The sequence below is a fragment of the Ostrinia furnacalis genome, unplaced genomic scaffold (assembly GCF_004193835.3).
Source record: "Ostrinia furnacalis isolate ACB-3 unplaced genomic scaffold, ASM419383v2 OfSCF7311, whole genome shotgun sequence".
Classification (NCBI taxonomy): domain Eukaryota; kingdom Metazoa; phylum Arthropoda; class Insecta; order Lepidoptera; family Crambidae; genus Ostrinia; species Ostrinia furnacalis.
Window position 1 is genome coordinate 434,121 of NW_021137550.1, and position 26,902 is coordinate 461,022.

Below are 26,902 nucleotides of genomic sequence, written 5' to 3' on the forward strand. Positions count from 1 at the left end.
TAAAATACACAAAAAATGCCAACCAATAATAAAAAATGATACTTTTTGAAAAAAAACTGCTTTTAAATTCGTGTTTTTTTGGTTATTTGATAAATTTCTCCAAAAAATGCCCCTATAACCGGTGGTTTTTATTACTTTTTATTATTTTCTATCGTATTACCTTCGTAACACCAAAAATCGCATGTCTCTATCCCTATCACAACGTTTGCAATGATCATTTGAACAAAGGCCTGCCACAACATTATTCTCCGCTACAGGTAGAGACAATTTTAATTTTAACTAAAATGCTTATTTTACTTCGAAATCTTTTGTTTTTATTTGAAATCTAACTTGTCTTTATCAAAATTACAAATCTAGAGCCATTTTCAGTTTNATTACCTTTGGGATGAATGTTTTTATTTACTGGGAATATTGAGCTTGACTGTACGATGAATTCATTTTTTTTTAAGATTATTAGTAATTTGTTATTACACAAATTACTGATACTCCCGTTAGCCCCACGTATTAAGCTAAATATGCTTGTGTCACGAGTGAGCTCACCATAATAGTCGAGCGGCGGCGGGGACCGAACCCGCGTTCCCCGGATCACGAGTCGGACAGTCCGACCCCTTCACCGTTCGGCTATCGTGGCTTAAAAAATATTTGAAATACTCATTATGTATTTGTACGTATCACATACTCGTATTTAAATTAACCAATGTCAAACACGTCTTAAATTGTGAAACTGACCCTAAAATGGTCAAAATCGGCAAAACTGATCTTATCTTTCCTAGGGGATATGGACTTTTAACAGGCATATTTATAAGGCCAAGATGTTGACTGTCTGGTCAGCTAGTCCATTACAAATTCATTTTAATTAATGTAGAGAATGAGAAGATCTACGTTATTAAAAATAAATACTTTCAAAATTTGTATCATATTTAAAAAAAACATTAAATTCTGCAAAGTTGTTTCTTCATTGCAAATATTATTGTATAACAAGCCCTCGTTTCACCATCTGTCAAAACCACTTCCTAATCTGGGTGATTCTTAAGAAGCTGAACACTCCGACGTCAGTTCAAGACCTTAGTGAAAAATGTAATTACGTCAAGTTTAATATCAGTGGGGAGGGCCAAGGATATTGCTGACGTCACTAAAGAATCCCATTACAATAGAGCGGGAGCGATTTTATCAATATTGGGAACGAGAGAAGAATACTAATCACCCAATCTCAAATTACTCTGGATAACAAAAGTGAAGTCCCTATCTGAGACCATTTTTTCAGAGTACAGATTAACCCTTCACTTGAAGCAGTTTCCTTGTCCTTCCTAATGGCTTGCCCCAGAGTTTTTTCCCTCGTTTTATGCAGATACGCGGGCAGGAAATGGGTTGGAGATTTTTCCACATATTGAACTTGTGATAATAAGTAGGTATTATGCAACCCATGTTACTTTTCGTTGGAGGAAATTTTTGATGGAAATATCTTCGTGTTTGAGTATTTAAAAAATATTTTAGGGGAAAAACTTGATGAAAAATGTTTGCTAAAATAAGAAATCCCATCAAAAACAATACTTGTCAAAAAAAACAAGTCACGCAACTCAGTTGTTCTACGGTAAAAAGTTGTGAGCTCCATGTAATAGGTACCAAGTCCAGGCCAGGAAATCTTTAACGTTTTACATAAATTATTGACTCGGCCGTCGCACTAAATAATTTAATTTACACGTGTTTTCATGCGATGGCGATGGTGAGTCAGTCAGTCAGTCAGTGAGTGACAAAATTAAGAAACTTTGACCCGTTATAATTCTTAAACTACTGGTTCAAATTGAATGAAATTTGAAATATACCGTGTCTTTACAATGCCTGCATAGCTAATGAAAATTCAGCCTTCTAGTTTTATCCACAACGAAGTTACAGGCGATCGAAAATGGCCTGAATTGCTTCGAGAAAAGGATGGTACGGCCGTGCCGCTTTTTTGCTCGACTTGGTGGGGGCACTGCCGTGCCCCCAGATTAATAAAACAATAAGCATATTGCAGTTATTAAAATATCTTAACGTTTAAAGTCGTTTCTCAAACTAAATCAGTTCAGATGGAAGAGCAATAATAATTAGCCCAGCAAGCGAAAGGTTCTGGATTCGGTTCCCGCCTTATGCAGTTCGATTTTTCAAGTTATTTATAATAAACAAGTGCTTTTGTTTATTCAGTACACAAACTTAAAAATATTTTAATTATTCCCGCGTAAATTACATAAATAAAAAAATAATGGGCTAGGAATTTTACTGAAAATTCACAGTTATTTTGAATTAATTAATTTCGCTAATTGCTATGGAACACTGAAAGTTCCCAACCATGTTCAAGAATTGAGGGACGAAACTGTCTCAGCATATCGTTTGCATACCACTTCAAATTGTTTGAATCTACGTGAAAGCATTTCCAGGGAAATCTTGATGCGGGTAGCAGTGCCCCAAAACAATGGAGTGCTCATAATTTGGGACATTGTTCCTTGCAATATGAAAGCATATAGATTTTTATAGATACGAGTATAGCTCTTGCAACTCACGAAGGCGAGTAAGCTTTGCTTGTGTGTGTACCTGTACATGCATAAATAACGATATGGTAATGTTTATCAAAACTTTTGAAAAACGAACAGTAGCGAGCCACCACACATGTAAAGCTCACTCGCCTTCGTGAATTGCAACAACTATAGGTTAAAATGTAAAGACGTAAGAACGGGACAACGAAATGGTATAGTTGTTTGAAGCAAAGGGAAAGTCGAGTTATCGGTTAATATTTTATTTACTCTCGTGACAAAGATTGTAAACTTTCTATCCAGGGTCATTATTCTGAAATATTCTGTATTCTCCGTATTCGTAATAGTGATTAAGAGCATGTGTCAATAAATGCTTAAGTATTTATTATTTACTAGCTTTCCGCCCGCGGCTTCGCCCGCGTGGAATTTTGTCTGTCGCGCGTATTTGCTCACCGTTTAGACCTACCCTGGACTACGACAAACATTTTAAAACCAAAATCAGCTCAATCGGCCCAGCCGTTCCCGAGTTTTAATCAGACTAACGAACATCAATTCATTTTTATTTATATAGAATATAGATAGATAGATGAATGGATGCTGCCAGTTTAGATGCACTTGCCAATAAACACTTAAGTATTCATTACTTAAGAATGTTGTTGCCCGTAGCTGCTTATTCTGACACTTAGGCTGGGTTGCACCATCTTCTTCTTCTTCTTTGGGTTGATGGCGATGAACTTGCGTTTTTTCGCCACTGAGGGCACACTGTTCCGCCAATGTCACGTGCGCAGCATTTACACAGTGGTTTAAAAAAAAATAAATTGCATCTTACTTTGACTTTAACAAACGTCAAACATCTGTCAAACTTCATACAAAAAACACCGGTTATAGTTACGGTCAAAGTTAGGTGGTGTAAGCTTAGCAGCTTACTAGCTACTAGCTAGCCCAAATGAGTTCCTACATTTTTGCTCGAAACAAAAAATTAAGTAAACAAATGAACAGCTAATTACGTGTAAAGTACCAAAGCAGCATCAGCATCAGACTGTTTGTTAACGCGTACGTTTCACAGGATACTCGTTCACAAACGGAAACACTAAATAGCTAATCAACGCGCTGCGAGGCGCATACGCTGTAATGCACTTGGGTGCAACAGACGGATCTAACTGAACTTTGTAATTGATGCGGAGAAAGGAGGCTTTGTCGACTGAAACGTGTGTGAAACAAAAGAGTGGAAAGAAAACGGATTTTACATGATTCTTAAACTCGTTAGTATTATCGTCGATCCAACATTTACAACTGGCGAGTATATTCCATCGTTCACTAAAATATTTATTTTATATCCAACAGGAAAATCCAATAGTTCATGCATTTTAGGAACCGCATTGCAAGACATCGCTCAATCGATTTGTAGTCATAGATTCTGTCCTGTAAATTCGTTAAAAAAAAATTCGTTCGCAAAATGACGTCTACTGCTCGAGAAAGGCCTCCCCAGAGAAAATATCAAAATTCAACAAAACAATCTGTCCTTGAAATTCAATATTTTTGAGGTCGATAATTTGAAAAATGAAAGATCTAATGTCTTAAATAATTAATTTCATCCCTGAATCAAGAGTCTCACTTAGTCAAAAGCAATTCTTAACATAAAACGGGGTTCAGTCAATTTGAGTACTGAATACTTTTGAATTTCAGTTCTGTCGCTGGATACTTTGTAACTTGATTAACAAAGATTGATTGATTGAGTTAAATATTACTTATCTGTTTCAATTCATTACATTCTGTTGCTTGAGAGTCCGCGTTGGCGTTAAAGAGTCTAGAAGTAACTCAGTAGAAGTAAAACACTGTTATTTAATGAAATGAAATTATGTTCTAGAGTTTGATTAATAATTAATTTAGCCTACGTAAGTAGTTCGGAATTGCGAATCAGAGAGCGAATTCTTTCAATTCCAACCAATCTATTAAAGAAAAATTAATGAGAAAATTAGGTTTTGATTTTGATCTATTAATTAATTTACCTGTTAATTATTAAAGTTGCCATTATTTTACTTCTATGAACTAAATATTAATAAACGCAATTTTGTTAAAATGTTAGATATAAAGCACCTAATATTACTTTATTTTAACAATGCACATGTGATGAAATAGCCTTAGATTAATAAAGCCTAGATAGATAGTCAGTGCATGAAAGGTGAGGCAGTTTTTAGGGAGCCGGCACGGCTCACCCGTAAACGTCACATGAACTGTCAAAGTGAAAAATTGGTAAACACGTCCGACGAATTTTAATTAATTAAAACGATTTGTGCTGTGAAAGGGTGTCTAAAATACATCAGAAAAACGAAAGAAAGTGACCAGTGTTACATTTCATAAGTAAGTACTACAATTCGACGCGTATTTTGCTTGAATTTGGCTTTCAAAAATTAAATACGGGAAATATACCAGTAACAAGAAAATTTATTTCCCAATTGTTCGCCGTACAAATACACTTCCTTTTTTATGAAATCGAGACTTTTAAGTCGATTTATCTTATTGTTATTAGGTAGGTACTTTGAATTCAATAAATAAGTAAGTACATGATGCGTTTTGTTTTTGTTAATTATAAAATAATTTAAAACGTATTAAAAATTTCCCTACTTTCGGGAAAATCGCCTTCACTGTCTACACTTCCCAACAAAATTGACACTAATGACATAAGATTTTTGCCTCACTCTTGACGAAGCGTTTGTATGAAGACTATCCATCTAGGTTTTATTAATCTAAGGAAATAGCTATGAAAAATGTTTATTCTCATCTTTCGCAATTAATATGCAAATCGAAATTATTCACGTGGAACATGCACGGTCTTAAGATTTTAGCACACGCCAATAACTTAGTTGACTGAAATTGTTAGCTGAATAAATAAAATCGATTGATTTAAATTTAACCGTCCATTAACCTTTAAACATTTGCGTTTAGTCTTAAGATGTTAGAAAGGTTTAAATTTCTAACATTTGTACATTATAACCTAACCGAATAATTTTCGGAATACCTACTTAATTATTTTTAAACTAACTTTATTAATTGATATTTGCATTAAAACGACTAAATTGTCAATTGAAATTATAAACTACTTAGTGATGTCACAGATCATTAATTATTACGATATTAAACTGCGAACGGTGTTTTCACAATTCAGTTTTGACAATGGTTTTGTATGTTAATCGATTGGTGGTGTCAACTATCGAATTGTATTTGGTATTATTTTATTGAGAGCTTTTGATCCAACGTCAGTAAGTTTACATCCGCGTGAATTTGAGGTGACATGAGCGCAGCGTGACGTTTCCATTTGACCTGTCAGCAGTCGCTTCGCGCCTATATCCATAAATTAATACCATACCCAAAAGCCATGTGGGATATTTTAATACAGTCCTGTCCTTTATCCAGTATTATGTAGCTTTTTCTATTTTCTTTTGCTTTTTTATTAAGTACTTCTACAATACTCTACTCAATAATAAGTAATAATTAAACTTACTTTTACGTGATACTTTTATATTTGCCAGCTGTCCTTTCAGGTCCAATTTGTAACCAAAATTAGTTCACTAAAAGCCATCGCCCATTTATTTCTCATCTTCACCACAATTTTCACAAAAGTGCTTACATTTAGAGAAATCATAACCTATGTAGGTGCTATTCTGATAAAAAAATTACATGCAGGTCTATTTTTGTATGAAGACCAGGTACTCGTATCGTATCATTGCCGAAGTGCCGTATGTTATTATGATTCTGCTATTTCTGTTATTTATCGATAACATGAGACGCCACGTGTTTTCGCTTCCTTAATGCTTCCAAATGTGCAAGCCAAGCGTGAGTCGCGCATCTATTACAAGTTTAGAATGCGCTTCCGCGTGCAACGCACTGTAAATTATATTACAGCTTGATATTTATTTATTTTATCGTGATTTTTAAGCTCTAGCTAAGCCTACTCTTTTGTATTAACTCTTTTGAGAAGATACTCGTAGCTCTGGTTATTTTAAGGAATATTTTCACGCCTTAATCCTTGATTCGAATTGAATTTTTATGAATATCACATTACTTTAAATACAATACCTACTGTATAGGACAGCCGCGTTAGTTTCGCGTATCAGCTGTGTTGTGCGCTTGAGTCCAACAAGTGATAGGCACCACAAGCATTTTTATGGAGTCACAGTCTATCAAGTCTCTATAGCACTCTAGGTTTGCTTATAAATACGTATTCGCTAGGTATAATTTGATAGATTGTCGTTAGATGTCCTTCACCTGATTTTGTATAGCTTCTAAATGGTGTTGTTATAAGTTAAAAGCTATTCCTGCTCACTCATAAGAGATTTTTTCCGTGCGATAAAAGAAGTTTTAGAAAAAATATTTAGAATGAAGAATATGTAATACCTACAGCAACAGTGTAACAAGCTCGCTTTCTTAATGTTTCCGAATGTGTAAGCGCACAGCATCCATTACAAGTTCCGCTGCGCTTCCGCGAGCAACGCACTCTAAATTATTCCACCAACGCTCTGTTATTAGCCGGAATACAAGACTTTGATGTATAGTCCGAAATTGTTGCAACTGTTTAATTGAAACGTACAACTTTACGGAACACATCCCCAACTGGAATGCAGCTGAGATATGTTTCGAGCTTTATTTTTGGTTATAATAATCCTGGTTTACTTGATACTTACATGCTTTTGTTGTTTAAATTCACTATAATCTCCAGGATGACTCTTGTAATCTTGATAAAATGTTACCTCTACTCATTAAGGCTGGGTTGCAACATCTTACTATCCCTTTCAGACCTTACTTAAATAAGCGTGCGCATTGACTTAAAATAAAAATTTGCTTGGCAAAATTTTGTTTTTCGGAACGAAATCGATACACGGCGATCGTGCGTATTATGATACTTTTAATAAAAAATATAGGACCCTCTTGCGGGCAGTTCGTCGCCGGACAGCGATTGTGAAAGATGTCAGAATTTTTAGGCGCGAACTCCCGGAGAGGTACGTATATAAAAAAATAGTATTTTGCTAGTATTGTTGTTAAAATGTTATAAATTATAAAGTAAATATTGTATTCTAATAAATAAATGAAAAACCATTAAAATAATTTATAGTATTGCTTGCTTAAAACTAACTTAAATTTAATGCGCACTATCGTAGCAGTTCGGTTTAAATTCATTTTTAAACGGAAAAAACGGCACGCTCGTGCGTATTGTTTTTTTGGATTTTATATAATGAGTATATTATGTTACTGACAGATGCAGGTTGTAAGAAATGAATCTTGCTCTGTTTGGCTTTTAACAGCTGGAAGACTGATGCTTGATTTCAGTATTTATTTGGATGCAAGTACAGCTTTTGCTGAGTAAGAGCAGGATGTTGGTGCACTAGTAATTTTGTATACTTAAGCAGTTCCTCCACACAGATTTATATACTTCGACAGGTTTTTCACCAGCGTCAGTCATGTTATTAGAAATTTGACAGCGATTGCCTTTGATTGGCACTAGCACCATTATGATGAATGGTATTTTTCAACGAAAAACGTTAAATTTCATGTCTGACCATAAGGTGAAAAGAGGAGAGTCAGAATAATTCGTGTTTGATGACTTGGCTCTCTTAAAATGGAAATACAACACATTTGTTATGATAATCTCTAACTGTTCCACCAGGAGCTCATAACACTTCAAGGGTCATGAGTTGCAATGGTTTTATTCAAGTAAAAGCCGATTATTATTAAATTTTAATAATAATATCCAAAAAAGTGGGTATTTTCTTATGGATTTCCTCTAATTTATTAATTATGCACGAGCGTGCGTATAGTGCACTTAGTCCTAACCCGCACGATAGTGCGGGTACTTTTCTGAAAAATTGGAAAGTCGAAAAATTTTAATATGATTTTTCTTGTCTTCTTTATGGACCAAATGTTACATAAAATCCGAGAAAACATAAATTTTGTAGAAAAAAATTTTCAGGTCTGAAAGGGCTATAACTATAACAAACGTCAAAAGTCTGTCAAACTCCATACAAAAAACACCGGTTATTGTTAAAGTTACGGTTAAAATTAGGTGGCGCAACTCGGCCTAAGTGTAAAAATGTCTAAGCATCAACCATCCATACAAATAAACCTGAATACCATAAAGTAACACTTCTTTAATTAGAAAAATAAACTGATGTACATATATTATTATGGTCCTTTATAAATAGTCGTGTCATGCATCTTAGAGAATCGGTAAAGTAAAGGATATAAACTTGAATCTATACTTACTTCTAAAAACTCTAGACGTTGATTAGTAAAAAAAATGCCTTCACTCATGAAACCTAAACTCAAACTAGACGTAGTTATTCATTGGTACTTAGTCCTTATTGTTTTGCTATTTATCATATCAACCGACTATTAATAAAACTCAGTGAAACTTTATCATAGTTGATTTATACCCTAGAAATTAATCAAAATGGATTTAACTGTTCCTAGATTATTAAGGAGCCATATTTTACGATCGCAACTGTACGCTTTTTGCGAGACAAGAAGCCATCTATACTAGAATGAGTAATGGCGGATCCTGTACTACCCTACCCTACCTATAATTTACTTACTTTTGTCTGAGGAAATTTAAAGGGTGATGCCCGTTTTGCCTTCTGCTATAGGTTAAGAGTTGTTCAATGAATTGTGAATGAAGCTTCTTTATGTCTAAATTATTAAATTCTTCACTGATTGTTCTGTATATTACGGCCAACTTTAAACTAACTGACAAGAAAGTATATTTTGATCTTAAAATTTTGGCAACGTTCATACAGTGCCGACTTTCAGGTCATAACGCTTACATAATAGAGTCAAAATTCGTCATGACCGTCTTCTACCCTTGTTAAGAAACTAGATGATGCATTGATAAAGAAAGGGTATAAAAACTTAAACAAGTAAAAAACCAAGAAAAAAGTTTCCAAGTACAAAATTGATTTTGTCTTACCTAACCTTACCGTATCTTCTTTATTAACAGAATTGGATTCAAATATATTTTTTAAACTAAGTCGTTTCTGCAAATGGGCCAAAAGTGGACATTTCCCCTTCACGACCTCAATACGGGTCCAGTAGGCGAACTTGTTTATTGTTTGGCAAACGAACGCTGCATTTAACTAAGGAAACTTTGAAGTATACTTATCGTGAATCGTGCATTCTGCAGTATTTTTAAGCCAGATTAAAAGCAGGGATGAATTCAGACAATTTTATTAGGATATTTTGTACTACTATGACTGAAGATTCACTTGTAAATGAATTCGTTACAGTTTATCGAAATAGCTTTAAGGAGCGAGCTACATGTAAAATGATTTTGTAATAACAAAACTGTCACGATTGTAACTTTGTCTTGAAAGGCAGGTATGAATAAATCGTTGACGAGCTCCTTTTAATTTAAATTAGTTGATCATTTGCTGAATATTAGAATTCGATGTTCTCAATGTTTGCTAATTCATCATAAAGTCACTTTCACCATACTACAACTATACCTTAGTTCTTTAGAAATTTCCCTAAATGTAAACAAATATGGCCAACTGACATTGACGAATTTTTAGTCTATGTCAGTTGATCTACTAGTGATGCGACAAAATCTCTCGTTAATCGTAATTCTGTAAATGTCATGTACTACGGACGGACTGCAACAGACGATTATTAGATTTTCAAAGATCGTTTGTATAATTATTAATATCAATCCCTCTTCTGATTGATGTTGAGATCAGTAATGTGATCGTCAAAATAGGATCTTCTTAATCAAAGAAATTTTAATTTTCCCTTTTTTATTTGTTAAGGAAATATAATTTAAATTATACTGTGGGTCTAGACAAAGTGCACAATAAAATCATATACCAGTTGAAAAGTGGTCGAAAGACCTTTTCTATGTGACACTCGTCTGTATAATAAAGCTGAATTCAAAGACTTCTTCGCAAAGTGTGTCGTTGCATTCAATGAAGAAAAAATACTTTGTTGAATATAACCTCGTTTATATTTTATTTTAAATTAATATTATCAAAGTAATTGGTAATTGAAATAATTGAATACTTGAAATAAAATCGATAAAATTTACAGATTATTATCTATGAATATTGTCTATGACTTACAGATTTTCCAGAGATAGGACCTAAATTTAAACGTCAAATGTCGATTTGACATTTTAACATGAAGCACAAATTTTCACCATCCAAATATTTTGTTAAAATATTTATTTTCAATGTTAGATTTCATATTTGTTTCATCATGAGAATAAAGTTGGTTTCATGAGCTTGTGAAATAATGTGTATGATATTAAGAAAACGTGAGTATTATAGTGTAATTGTGTGCAGAAGTGTTTGTTTACATCGATGGAAATTTCTAAAGAATTTAGGATTAGTTCTGGCATTACACGCCTAGGTGCGCCAAGAACTCGAACTTAAAGCAATATCGATAAGATGCCGTCTGCACACCGCCAAAGTCCGAACTCCCATAGCTCCGTGGCAGACGGGCAATACGGGCATTAACCACTCAGACGCAATTTGGGAAGATTACTGGCAGCAAACATTTTGGGAGTCGAAAACAATTAAGGTAATTCGGCTTAGTATGAGCCGTGTTTTTGTTGGATTTCTATGACTACTTTTCGTAGCTCAAAGCTAAGTCTATGTTCCAATTTACAAGGAGAATGTTTCATGTGATGAACTCCTAGAACGTGTATTTATTTATGTTCTTTTATACACCTACCTAATCATGGTAAAAGCTCTGTTTGAGTTAGGGAAACTAGCGAAAACGTAAAAGATCAAGGTCACTTAGTTCTAACATCAAAGAAATTGAGTGGATGAGAGATATTATGAGAGTAACTTTTATTTAACGATCTTAAAATTAGCTAGGCGATAAAGATTCAATCTCACAGTAAACTGTATTGTTGTACAATTGCTTTGAAAATACCTACATGAGATTGGCATACAATTATCTCGATCGACTAGATTCTAGTTGTATTATCTCATGTATCTTGCAGTCACTAGAAGATATCAATTCAATAGAATTATCCACAAGACGATTTTCTACTAGCGTGTCTGCATCATTAAGGCTGGGTTGCACCATCTTAGTTACTTTAACTTTGACAAACGTCAAAAATCTGCCAAACTCCGTACAAAATGCACCGGTTATCGTCATAGTTACCGTTAAAGTTGGGTGGTGCAACTGAGCCTTAGAGAATAGAAAACAATTGCTAGCGCGCTCATATGACCGCTTGGGTTAAATTAGGTCGTCCGAGAAATTAATAAACTAGCCAAATTAATACCACTGACCCCAATACGATATGAGGTCGTGAAAACTTAAACGACCTGTCTGATAATAAATCACCTTTTTAACCAGTCGTTTATGAAGATCAATACCTACCTATTATGTTCATTAGTCTTAAAACTTCAAAGCTTTATGATTACCTATACTAAGAAAGCAACTAATTCCCCAAATCGTCTAACTAAAGTAGGCAAATCGGGAATTTGCCGATGCGACCTTTTTTTATAAGTAACTACTCCCATTAATCATGAGTAACCTTTTGGCTAAGGCAATAGTGATAAACGGCTCAAGTTTCAGAAGTTTGTAATTTTTACTTCTTTTACGGCCAAATGGTAATTTTGGCACCCGTCAGTTACCTACACGGAATTTTGATTCTACAACTCATTCAAAATGTCGCTACATTACAATCATCATCATCATCATCATCATTTCAGCCATCGGATGTCCACTGCTCAACATAGGCCTCCCCCAATAATTTCCACGTTGACCGGTTGGTAGCGGCCTGCGTCCAGCGCCTTCCTTCTACCTTTATGATGTCGTCGGTCCACTTTTTGTGGTGGACGTCCTTCACGGCGTTTTCCGGTACGCGGCTTCCACTCCAGAACCTTGCTGCAACATTGCAATGCATCGTTCTAAAATCGTGACATCACAATATTTAAACCAGTGGTTCTTAACCTTTAAGTCACGAGGGACCATTTTACCAAATTTCTGTCTTGTCAGGGACCACTTTTTTTTTCAAAATCCTATGAAAGGGGAGGTCGATTTCTCGCCCACTGTGCGCCAATTGCGTTGTGTTGACTCGACTCATCACGTCACGTCTCTTGTTTATTACGATGTCTTCGTGGACCACTTGAAATGCCTCCAGGGACCACCAGTGGTCCGCGGACCACCGGTTAAGAACCAATGATTTAAACAAATGTCGATCGTATGCAGAGAAACGCCAAAAAATGAATCTTGAGGCGTAGTGTGAGTTTACATCAAATCACATCACTAGTGAGCGCGTAAAACTGACATTAAATGTATGACGGATTGTACAGCGCCCCCAGCGGAAACTTTCAAGAACTAAAATTTTCATATCTTTTTTTAACGTGCTCACTAGTGAGGACGTTTGATGTAAACTCACACTAAACCCTCTGATATGTTTGTGAGTTCATGAATGAATTAGCGGACAAACCTTTTTCGCGAATCATTGCATTATCCGATGCATTATCGATAACCACTCCAATCGCAACTTCAATCGAGCAGACAAAGCAGTTACCACTTAAACGCGATTAGTTTGAGCTAATATTCTACGAGCCGATTGGGGAACATAAAGCAAACACTGGATAATTCATTCATTGGCTAAGACTAGACGGTTGGTGGAGACTGGTGACTAACCTATACACAATTGGGGTGGAGAAACTTTGGTCGAAATTAAACCTTATGCAAAAAGCGATTGAGTGATTATAAAGGCTTTATATTGCTCTCTGTAATTGTTATCATCTTTATTTGTCATCTCGTATGTTGTGTAGACTCCTGTCGTATCACATTTTTATTATTAAGACATCGACATAAATATTTTCGTTAGATCGAAATACTAAAAACAGAAACTTAAAGCCTATTAATAACTAAACAAAATAATTTAAAGTGTGTTGATGTAAATTAAATTGACATCTTTCTCGTCTTATCGTTTCATCACTCATCCTATTTTGTTATTGCTGTCTATAGACATACCTATTTCTACCATAAATAATTGAATTAAAGGTTCAATAGCCTCACAATTCGTCTCACATGTACCCAAACAGCACTACAGACTTGCCTAAAACTTTTCCAATCTCCGAATAGACTGGATTTGCTTAGTAATACCTATTACAGTGGTTGTCAAAGCTCTAGACCGCCAATCTAGAGCCAACCCTAATCCTAGTGTAAGAACTGCAAAGACAAAACCTTTAACTTTCCTCTGATGAGACATTCTGGGCATGTCGCACGGAGGATTTCTTTTTAGCTGTTACGATATTATTTCATTTCTGAGCAGACTTTCTTTTGTTTGTATGCTCAGTGAAATACTTGTATGGGTACTGTTTCTGAAATAATAAATCCACAATGTGCTAGCAAATTAGGTAAAGGACTCTACACACAAAACCCGCTGAAAGCCCAGAGGCTTGGTTCTGCGGGCTTGATGTCGGTGGCTTTATTTTAACGTGTCGACGACTAAAGTTGAGTTGCACCACCTAAATTTGACCGTAACTATAACGATAACCGGCGTATTTTGTATGGAGTTAGACAGACTTTTGACGTTTGTTAAAGTCCAACTAAGATGGTGCAACCCAGCCTATGTCTTTTGACAACATGTCACAGTTCGACTCATGTTGGGGGGTTTAGTGTGTAGACTGCATTAAAACAAGAAAAAAAAGTGGCAATTTTGGGCTGTTAAAGCACTAAATATGTATAAAAACCATTTCAACCAAAAATAAGTTGTTTATATTTTTACTACGTACCAACTTGTTTATTTTTTATTTATGTGAGAGTTTCGTTCTCCTGAAAAATTGCCTCCAGGTGCAATGAACTGTAAGTTATCCATTCTCCTAAAACAGACATATTGGGTGCTTAGCACAAACCTTTCTGAGTCACGCTTGCTTTTCAGTGTGATACCTCCCATTTTTCAATCCGTGTTATTACCTCGTCTAGAATAGTTTTATCTTATTTTGGTTGGCATAGACGCTTTTATTATATTTACTATGACAAGATATTGTGCTTCATGTGCTCGTATAAAGCTACTGTTTTATAATCGGCTGTCTTAATCTCACTTTCCTCAAAGAGCATTTAGAAATCCGCGGCGTTTGCGATCCCTTAATTGTATAAAGCCCACTAAAACTCCCCAATAGTAAAAATAAATAGTGAAAATATAACATAATAACATTAAATTCATTCAGCAGTTGTAAAAGCTCCGCAATGAAAACGTCAATTAAAATATTTGAATTAATTTCCACGAATTCATTTGAATTTATTGTTTCCTGTAAACGATATTTTGTCCTCACAGAAAATGTTTAGTAGGGCCATTCTTATTCTTACGCATTTTTGTGTGAGATGTAAGAATAGCATATGTTTTTAAAGAAAATCAGTGCACTGTATATTAATTTACTTAGTAAAATACCTCTATTAACTAGGCCCAATATCATTTTTATCATAAAAATATTAGAAGAATATTTAAAAAAAGTTACAAGTCCAAAATGTCACGGACCGTGTAGTGTGAGATTCCCGGATTTGGACATACAATATTTTTTTTCTGAAGAGATGTTATGTTATTTTGATAAATATTACAGTAATTATGCAAGATTAATACATGTTATATAAGACTGTTAAAAATTTATATCAATAATAATTACCATTTTTTATTTTGACCACCAAACATTGTGTGAGCAGTTTTTGTGTCACAACCACGTGCGCCACTTTAAATATGCGTAACTCAGTAAAAAACTATCTTTGATATTGACATCCCTTGCTAAGTTTTTTTAGAACAGTAACATTGTCATCTTATTAGATTTGCAAATGGCTGAACGTAGTGAGTGAGCCGCAAAAAATTATTTCCTATTTATTTGAAAAAAGGGACAACCATAACACGTCCATCCCGTGTACGGTTATTAAAGGTAGGTATCAATGTCACGCTATTGTATAAAACATAATTATGTACCTCATGCAGTATAGTTTCAGATAATTGCACAAGACCTGCTAATTCACAGATAGTTTTTTGGATATATCGGACACGTTCCAAATTGTCACGGCCATGGTATGAAAAATGTGTCACTACCGCAAACTATTTAAGTACATTGTCGTGACATTACAACGCGTGGTTGTGACATTCTATTTTTATTATTTTAATAGTTTTTGTTGTTCTGCTAAATTATTTTGTGTATTGTGCAATTTTTAGGAGTAGCCTTTTAGTAAGTGTACTTATTTTTCGCTAGTATGATTTTCTAGATGCCACGAAGGAAAAATTATTGCACTTTCTCATTTCTGCAGTAATATCAAATTTTACTGAGACAGCTCCCGGTAAAGGCCCTGCAGAGGTGGTCGGAGTTGTTTTAAAAGGAATTGCTATTAACCATATTTTTAGTGGTACGGTGACTATGAAACATGTTTAAGTTGTCAAAACCAACTGTTATGTGAATCCTACAGAAATCTCATTTGATACTCAATTAGGTACCTACTGTGTTTAAGATTTACTAATTTGTTAAGCATATTATCATATCGAAACCATGTAGGTAGCATATCGGAAGCATGATCAGATAGTGCCAATAATAAAAAGACTATTTTTTTATTATCTAGTAGATTATTAACTACCTGACGGTATTTTTGATCTCAATTTTAATTAAATTTTTGGATGTTCAGAAAAAAGTACATATTATTACCAAATAACACCTTTGTTGATGAAACGAATTTAGTGTATTTTATTGTTAATCAATTTAAACTATTATGATATAAATTTAACAACACAAATATTATTATTTTCAGTAAAAATGTAAAACTGTCACATCCGTGTCATGCAGTGTCACAGCCGTGTTTACGTAGGCTATTTTGTTTCCTTTCCGAGGGCTTTAAGGTTGTCCATATACATCAAAAGTATGCTTTTGGTTTATACTTTCGATACACATCGCAAAAAGTTTAAAAAAAAAATCTTTAATTTAAAAAAAAAAATTGGCACAAATTTAAGAATGGCCCAGTAAGCAGCCACCTTAAGCCCTCTCAATCTGGAAATTTATGAGAACAAAACGCAAACAAATTTTATTTTGATTGTTCGGCGAATACCAGGAACAATTATTTCTTTTTGCCTTCGGTCGTTTTGAAGTTGTCATAGCAAAGCATTGTTGAAGCCTTATTAAAAATTGATTATACTAACATAGACCAGAAAATACAGAGCCAATAAAATTTAATTAGAGGCATTAACAATGATGAATGCCCGCTGCTCAGGACATTAGCGTAATTATATTGTGATTTCGGAATAATCGCATGATGAATGGCGCTATAGCAACTTCTACTTTTGCTGAATTATTGTTATATTAATTCAGAGTCACGACAACAGATTTGTTACGTCGTAGCAGTGATCTACGACATTTTTAAGGGATGTGGAGACGAGCGGTTTATAATATTGGTCAACTGCTTTTAGCAGAGTATTTTTGAAGCTACAAACATTCTTGTTTTATTCGTATACCTATTGTAAATCAATCGTTCTTAAAACTCTTGATTTCCATACAGTTTTTAAAGGCAAAAACCTATTGAATTTGCTAAAACAAAGTGTGATTTAGCATTTGCAGTGGTGGAACTTAATGCTGCATCGATGCAGTTGAATATTCTTAATGCTAAAAGTAGCTACTAACCAAGTAACTACCATGGCCCCAAGACACAGTACCCAAGGAAAAATACGACAGGCAATTTGCAATATAAAACGAAAAAGGTTAGTGTTCAAAAAGATTTCGTCGACGAAAGGCCTCATCATTTTACCGAGTTGTGTACATAACATCGTTAAAAATCGATTATTAAGTTGCAAAGAACCGCAACAAACGAGTGTAGTAAAAATGTTGGTGGTTACCATGAGATATTTTCTTTCGGAAACTTGCGGTCGGTCGCTGGCTTTGAAACTTCTTCGGAGGTAATTTTGTAGTTTATTATTTTCAATTACTTTAAAACTCGCTCTTTGTCCTCAATAAATATTTTAGGAAAACCCGATTTTTTAGGTAGTTAGGTACATTTTTGCTTAATGCGTTTATTCGTAAGAATATGTTACAATACAACTGAAGTAATTCAGTTCCTGAAATTCTAATATAATATTTTTCCCTGATTTTCAGACCTAGCCCCCCTTACTCGTATTTATTCATAAAATTATTAAAACAGTTCTTCACAATTTAAATAATGCTTTGCCTTTTGCTGTATCTATAACGCTGTCATTTTTAGTTAAAACGGTGTCATAAAACTGTTTAACTTCAGTTTTATGATTAAGGACTCCTTAATAAACAGGCAATTTAATTCCGAAAAATTTAATTAGCTTATACAACTACAAAATAACCCATCAAAACGTTTACGTCATAATCAGAGGTGTACAAATATTACTACTAAGATACTTTTCTTGGCAATCTAAGATAAAATACATCTCGGTGTCAATGTTAGTCAGCTTTATTTATTAGAACCTCGTCTCTTTCTATTGCATTTGGCGCGGACTATACCTATGTAGACTATGTACCTACGTAAAGCTAGAATTATTCCACTGTAATTAAACTGAAACATCGTAATTTAAACACGTAATTAAATAGAATAAGTAGGTGCTCGTGAAAGTTGGTCCCAGGATATAAATGGCTATTAATTAATCCTCTTCTGGTTGAATCGGGAACCGACGCCATATTTCCTTTGTGTAATTGTCGAGATTAAATATTAACGACGGCTTCTCGTTTTATTATACGTTACGCAGAAATGTTCAAAGAAAGATAGATGTTTGTTACAGCAGCGACGGATCGAGTTTAATTGCCAGGAAAGGCGCCAAAGATTAAACGCTTATGATGTTGCGGTTCACAATGGTTTTGATTTCTTGTTTAGAAAAACCGGGAACAATACGACTTTAGCTCTTATAGCTTAAACAATGGGACCATCCAGTTTGTTAACAACGGTTATGTAACAGAGCCCTCTAATATTGGTGGAGCAATATCAAATATTAGGTACATTGAACTATTAAATAACACTGTTATAGTTAATAGTTTCTATGCTATTATTATAAACGTCAAAGTTTGCGAGGATCGATCGCGATTAATTTACTCTATCAGAATAGCATACATATGGAAACTAAACCGAAACGGCTCAATATCGGTCATATCTCTAGGAAGCGATCTCTTCCAGGAAACTTATTTTCAAATCGCGGGGAAAAGTAAATAATCGAAAAAACGACAGACATTTTTGTATAGGGCGACGAATAATGGGTTTGAATGAATGGGTAATGAGGAATCTCTTTGTTACAGAGGCCCGACATCCGCGGTTTGGAGGCGAATGCAAAATGTCATTGAAATGATGTCAAAGCAATATGGGTATTTTAACTCGATTCAAAGGAGGAAAATGCGGACTATACGTGCTAATAATTGCCATCCACATCCCGATACTGCAAGGAGAAGGGCAGCCCTCGTGCCCCACATTAGCCGAGAACCCAATCTGTCCTTGTTATAATATCAAGGAAGGTACGTACTAACTTTAATTACATTACAGTGTATTAGGAAACTTTGGCACATTAGTTACCCTACGATCTATTTCAGGCCTATTTCTGGAATGTCCCAGCGCTACTCCGGGAGTCGTCAAGAATGTCCTATCCAAAATAAAAGGATCAATACAATCTTTGTCTATATACGACCTTGAGAGCTCAATTACAGAACTGAAACCAGACCTATTTCCACCAAACATAAGGATAATAAATCTACAAATCTCGCAATCAAACATAAACAAAATCAACTCAAACGCCTTTACATCGATTCGCGACTCTTTGGGATCTTTGAGCATAATTTCTAGTAAATTAAACAAGATTCCTCATGAATCATTATTTGAACTGTACAGCATTGAAGCACTTGATTTACAGCTCAACGACATCAAAGACATTCAAGCAAACACATTCAGAAATCTGAAACTCAAGAAACTCAATTTAAAAGGGAATAAAGTTTTTAATATTTCAGAAAATGCATTTCACAGTCTAGAAGAGTCTTTGACGGAGCTAGATGTAACTGAAAATTTTCTGAATATTTTTCCCTTACAAGCTCTCGGAAAGCTTAACAAGCTAAATAGTCTACGGTTAGCGTGGAATAAAATAAATTCAATACCAGATAGTGGCAACATCACAATATCTAATTTAGTTTCTTTAGATTTAAGTTCAAATTATTTTGTAGAAATTAAAAACAACTGGTTCAAATGCATACCAAAAATTAAAGTTTTAACTTTTTTTAGTAATCGCATACAGAAAATAGAAGAGGAAGCTTTTCACCCATTAGGTGATTTAGAAACTATAGACTTGAGTCGAAATAAAATTACAAACATCGACAAAAATATATTTCAAAAAAATTATAAAATTCGCACAATAGACTTAAGTCATAACCATTTACACAATATAAAAGGTGTATTTTCAAACTTATTGCATCTTTCCGAGATATTTTTGTCTGAAAACAACATCCTTGAAATCCCGGATGATGCTTTTAAAAATGCTGTCGGATTAACGGTTCTAAATTTAGAACATAATGCAATCCAAAGGTTGCATCCCAATTGCTTTTCTTCTTTACAAAATTTGACTCAACTGCACATGGGAACAAATTTTTTGAGAAAACTTCCTCGTAATATTTTTCACTCCAATTATAAACTAGTTACTTTAAGTTTAGATAATAATGAAATTAACGAATTAGATGAATTAATATTTGATAAACTAAGTGAGTTGAGAGAACTACGTTTGCAAAACAACAAGTTGAGTCATATAAAGCGAAATGTGTTTAGCCCGCTGCCAGGGCTTTTAGAATTACATTTACAGAATAATGTTATTCAAAACATAGACTCTCATGCATTTATTACTCTAAAGAGTCTTCAGCACATTAATTTGCAGGGTAACCGCTTATCCACAATTGGAGATGTTTTCCCAAACAGAAACTCCTCGTTAGTTTCCATACAGTTGAGTTCAAATTACTTGTCTTTACTCAAAAATAGCTCTCTAAGAGGGCAAATGAACGTGCAAATAATGTGGCTCAGCCAAAATAATATTAAAGTGTTAACTTTTAACTTATTCAATGATTTGTTAAATATTCAAAGGCTGTATTTAAAAAATAATAGTATTGTACATATAGAAAATAGGACATTTATGCACTTAAAAAGAATAAAATACTTAGATGTAAGTAATAATAAGCTTACAAAACTAAGTAATGAGACATTTTACAAGCTTGTAACGTTGGAAGAACTGTATTTACAATGCAACAATATAAACCACATTGCAAAAGATACTTTCACATTTTTAATCAAGCTAAAAGTTTTAGACCTATCACAAAATGAAATCATAGTACTTGATTTTGATATTTCATCACTTCCAATTAGGCAACTTCGACTCAATAAAAATTCTGTATCAATCATCGAAGCCGACTCTCTCAAAAGTTTGCCCAATCTGAGTGACTTAGAAATGAACAATAACTTTCTAACTTGGGAAGACGTTATTCAGGTACAGATATCGGGTTTAAAATCATTAACATTGTCCAGAAATAACTTTACAGTGCTGGAAAATAGAACGTTTTCTCATCTGCCTTCGTTACAGGCCCTTTCGTTAGAAGTATCCAACATATCCCACTTGCCTCCAGCAACTTTCATAAAAAATCAAAACTTATTACGCATTAACTTAGCGTTTAATAGTTTGAGGGACTTGCATAAAGACGTTTTTGCATACACAACAATATTACAGGAGCTCAATCTAAAAGGAAATAATTTTACAGAATTTCCTCATGTGGCCCTGTTCAACATCACCTCATTAGAAATACTTGATTTATGTCACAATCAGTTGCAGAGTATTGATTTCTTTAAATTCATAGGTTTACAGAATTTAAGAACATTGAATTTATGTGATAACCATATCTCAGTGCTAAATGGTTTCAATTCGCCGGCCTTAAAAAACTTGGTGAGCTTGAATTTAAGCAGAAACATGTTAACAGTTCTTCCACCGAATTTCTTCCAACATTCTATAGGCATGAAGGAAATTGACTTGTCACACAATCTCTTCAAAAATATACCTAGCAACGGTTTATCAGAAGCTGTACTACCTACACTTACAATGCTGAACATGTCTCATAATACTTTAACACAGTTATTGCAAACATATCCTTCAAAGCAATTTCCGCAACTAGAGGAATTAGTTGTAACTGGTACGAATTTAACGATAATAACAAGTAAGGACTTCGAACATTTCCCATCACTGAAACGACTCATTCTACAAAGAAATTCTATAGTCCGACTGTCGCCTGGAGCATTTTCGAAACTACACAATTTACATGTACTGGATTTAAGCCAAAACCAAATGGAAAACATTCCCAGAGAACGACTCCAAGGATTATATTCCACACGTTTGCTGAATATATCACAGAATATCATCAGAGAACTCGAAGAATTTACATCGGATTTGCAAAGTTTGCAAAAGTTAGATGTCTCTTTCAATCACATAACAAGAATAAACAAAGATATATTCAAAGGCCTACTAAGTCTCACTGAGTTGAATTTGAAAGGCAACTGGCTGTCGGCCATATCCTCGGATGCTTTTCAGAGTTTGAACAAGATTACATTTATTGATCTGAGTCACAATTACTTCGAAATAATTCAGATAAAAATGCTGGCGGTTCTGGAGACGCAAATAAAAACGATTTCGTTTGATGGTAGGTACGGTTCAAATACTTGATCATGTTAACCTTAATTTTTGGAATGAAGTTAATGATAGTTTTGTTTGCAGACAACCCCCTTACTTGCAACTGCGAGTCGCAGAATGTTTGGAAGTGGATGCAGGACCATTACAAGATTGTATTAAAACGTAGCAGCAATTTACGTTGTGAGCATCCAGAGGAACTTCACGGATACAGTTTCATCCATTTACCTCCGCAGAAACTATGCGACATACCCCTTGTAAACCGGATCGCCATACAAGATATTCAAACATATTCCGTCGTCGTATCTTGGCAGGGTCGCAACCAAAGTGGCTTAAGCGGGTATCAAGTGGCTTACTTCAGTGAACAAAACCCGAGCATCGTAAGTATCACATTACCGAGTCCATTATTCTTCATTTCTTTTCGGTCGTGTGTTGTACCCCTAATTTCGTCCCCTGAAACCAAAGAATAATTTTGCACCTGCTCGTAAATTACTCTTATAATATTTGGGTAAACTTGTAATACAAAACTCGCACGGCCACCATTACAACAAAAACATTTGAATACAAAGGCTGTGCATCACTTCAATGGACCATAAAAAATATTTATGTTTCTCTCCCGTGGAATTCGGCTGTAGTGTGAATCCGTTTAAATCTTTCTTTTTAACAATGGCTCATGCTCCCAAAAGTTTCGGTGACGAATGTTATAGTAAAATTTTTGATATAATAACATAACATAATTAAATATACGATTATAAGATTTTAATAAAACTGATCATGAATTGAAAATCTCTTTCATACACCCATTTCTAATACATTTTTGTTTCAGATACGAGGCAAAATTCTCAACGCTACAGCAAGGTATACAAGACTTAACCATTTGACGCCCGGCTCCCGATACACAATCTGCGTGCTAGCGATCGGAAACTTCGGCATGTCTACGTCTACAGGCTCCTCTGTGCCCGACGCCAGAATAGCTCCTTTCCCAGAAATTGCCACCAATAATTTATACAGCGACGAACAAACGTTTAACCATTTACGATCTTACATGAATGATTCCTTAACAAGTAAATGTACCAGTGTAAGCACAATCGAAATATTTGGTGCACCAATGGATAGTCCTTTCTCGAATACGTACATGGGTATCGCTGATATTCTGACCAGAAGACTCAGTTTGGTTGTGGGTTGCTGTATCGGCTTCATAGTGTTTGTGGTTTTAGTTTCAGCATTAGGATACATCAAAACAAAGAAACGTCCTGTGGTTGGAAAAGCCGAAGTGCAACAAGCACCTCAATATATTTCATACGATAACTTCAACACGCCCAGCATAGATGTTCAAACCACCGATATGGACATAAATACGATTACAGACAAAACAAAATCGCTAGCGAAACGCGAGTGAGTTATAATCGCATGCGTGTGTTAACCCACACAAGTTGCTGCCAAAAGGAACGGATTTTTTCCAATTTGATTCCCTCATGAATAGCATGCCACTCACGTTGGGAACCTTTTATACCTCCATCGTCTTTGAAACTTCTTTCACAAGTTTGACAGACAGGAATGAATTATTATAACTACCAGCTATCAATAACGAAATGTGTGATAATCGAAAAACTTTTGTATCATTCACGCCATTTTGGGTAACAAGTTGATACACTTTATTATTTGTCACCAAATACTTTTGCAGTTTAGTGTTAATTATTATGCTATGTAACTTTGCAGTGTCACGATTCATTAAGGTTATCAAGTAAACTTTTGTCCCAAAATTTTTAGTGTCATATGTAAATACTTAGGAACTATAAACGTAATGTGTTTTTATGTTATTCATATTTTATATAAAGTATGTTAACTTATAATTTATTATATTTACTAACTTAAATGGATGATGAATGGAAACAGGTACGAAGCTTAAATTGTAATCATCTTGAAAGTAACGTAAAGATAAAATTACGTAATTTTGATTTAATTATTATTATTGGAACTGTGATGTAACTTGTTTCACTATTTGTTGAACGTATAACGTTGTAATTTTTTTATATAAAATAAATATTAATTGTGATTATTATTATACATAACTGTAAATTTTTAGAATATACATAACTACGTTGTATAATAAAAACTAATCGTAATGACTCTTGTAGATGTTACTGTAAAAATATTAGGTATTTGAATTTTTTAAATAAACATGCCAAACCAATATTTATACTCTGAAAAAAGGGATATTGTGTAACTATTTATAGTGATAGGATAAATTGTGAACGAAATATCAAACTCGTCTAGATTAATGAAAAGTACCAACTTACGTTGAAGTCTGTTTTAAATTCATTGCAATCCGTTTATTAGCATAAAGACTGTAGTATTGGTAATAAAAGTTTTAAAATAAACAGATCTTTTTTTGCTCTGTAATTTGATTAAAACAACTTTGTTTACGGTTTTCTATTATAAGAACTTTATAATAACTTCAGCATTACTTATAATATTTTGATTGTACCTATTTCCATAACAAAAAAAGGATGTACGCACACTAAACACTGTGGCACCTTAGAGTAGAACCTAATAGGTGCTAAGATATTACAAAATAGATATTACTCTAATATGTTGCCGAGGCCGACTGTACAATCTCCGCTTAGTTGGAAACTAAACAATCTCATGCATACCTTTAGCATGAAAAACTTTCGTCTTCGAATCGTTTGCGTATTCGACAAAACTCTATACTCAACCTTCGAATTAAACGCTAATGTGACAATTTTGATTCTCAAAATAAGTTTCGTGCGACCATTTCTCATACTAGGTTCACTTTACGACACGTTCACAAGGGCGCAGTTGTAGTTTTCGTACTAAATCTTTTGGTGGGGATTCGAATACGCAAACGATTCAAACTCGAAAGTTTTTCGTGCTAGCCGTACAGAAACCTTTACAATAATAAAGGAATATCATTCACATTTTTCTACGATAATAGGTACTAAAATGTATTTTCAAAGTTTTAGACAAAAGATTTCAAATTCATTTGGTTTCGGCGATTTGCTTTGCAAAACTGAAGCGGTCCGAAGACTCACTATAAATAAATAAAATGAACCTTTGTGCGCTATCTCGATAAATTCTCTTTCGTCTCAAAGGGCGATGTAAATCACTAGTACAAAGCTAACAGTTTATGAGCTCGGCGTGGCCCTATTAGATGGATTAAATGAATTATTCAGCGTAGGAGCCTGTTTAGGAACACTTGCCACATTAGATTCATCACGATACAGAACGATACACACACTTTGTTCGTAATTAACGCAGTTATAGACCAAGATTAAAAATTTCAAAATAGCATATGGATTAAATGAATTATTCAGCGTAGGAGCCTGTTTAGGAACACTTGCCACATTAGATTCGTCACGATACAGAACGATACACACACTTTGTTCATAATATTAACGCAGTTTTAGTCCAAGATTGAAAGTTCAAAATAACGTATTAGATGGATTAAATGAATTATTCAGCGTAGCCTGTTTAGGAGCACTTGCCACATTAGATTCATCACGATACAGAACGATACACACTCTTCGTTCATATTTTGTGTCGCTACATAGAACATTTCATTTTCCTTAAACAGTATAGTTATTACAATTCACAAAGGCGAGTGAGCTTTACACATGTGGTGGCTCGCTACTATTCGTTATTTCAAAAGTTTTGATAGACATTACACTATCGTTATGTGCATGTACACGTACACACACAAGTGAAGCTAACTCGCCTTCGTAAGTTGCAAGAACTTTAATAAGCATTCATCTACACTCCATTAAATTATACAAATAGAGCTCAATACGGTTGCTGTAAAAATAATAATGAGCTTTGAATACCTATTACCATAACGTACCGCAAAGGAAATTGTGTGAGCATACTTTAATTGAAGCCAAACAAAACGTAATAAAACTGATAAAACTGATTCAAGCATCTCATTTGCTTTTTTCCTGTAGGTACCTACATAAAGCTCACCTCTAAGAAAAACAGCAGTTTTCCCTTTGTGCTATACACGATACATCCGTAATCCATTAGCTTTGTTAAAAGCAAAAGCAAAATAACACTAGCGTAAGATGCTTAGCATCACAGGTAGGATTTAAAAGCAATTGTTTCTGAACGTTTTATTTTACTATTTACACAAATATTACCTTTTGCAGATCCAGCTTCTGAGTAAAGAGCCAGTTATGTACGAAAGGCTTATAACGGAGCGAGAAGCTAAGTGGGTGGAAAATAAAAATAGGTGAATTGGACATTTTGCACAGCGATATGTATAGTCCCACAATAAGCAAAGCACCACATAACAAACATGGGTACCAGGCAACTCATATGAATATGGCTGCACAAGAGAACAAAAGTAGTAGAAGAAAAGTATCTATGTTTTTTTTTTTTCATTTATTTAACCACCCGCGGTAAATGGGCTTTCTAACACCGAAAGAATTTTTCAAATCGGACCAGTAGTTCTTGAGATTAGCGCGTTCAAGTAAACAAACTCTCCAGCTTTATAATAATTAGTGTAGATGTTTCAACAGCATTCAATTGTACCCTACACGTTTAAATAGTTTTTATGTTTAAATACTTTTTTTCAATACGAGTACATTTTTATACATAGAAAATAGTTAATACCTACAAACAGAAATGTTCATGCACTTAATATAGAGTTATAATCCGCAGGGAACAGTCCCACAAGTTTTGAGCACTAAGCTTTATGCTTAGTAAATATTTTAATTTATTTGGCTTTACA

At 34.4% G+C, this 26,902-nt stretch overlaps 1 protein-coding gene across 1 annotated transcript in view; it reads left to right on the plus strand.

The window, feature by feature from the left end:
* The window catches only part of LOC114363834 (chaoptin), a 30,473-nt gene extending 6,036 nt beyond the window's left edge, over nt 1–24,437 (plus strand). The window contains exons 2-5 of the mRNA XM_028319676.1: nt 18,761–18,973; nt 19,049–22,171; nt 22,246–22,538; nt 22,985–24,437. Coding sequence (XP_028175477.1) covers nt 18,823–18,973; nt 19,049–22,171; nt 22,246–22,538; nt 22,985–23,557 — 4,140 coding nt within the window. The 5' untranslated portion in view covers nt 18,761–18,822 and the 3' untranslated portion in view covers nt 23,558–24,437. The remainder of the gene's footprint in view (nt 1–18,760; nt 18,974–19,048; nt 22,172–22,245; nt 22,539–22,984) is intronic.
* Nucleotides 24,438–26,902: the final 2,465 nt, after the last annotated feature.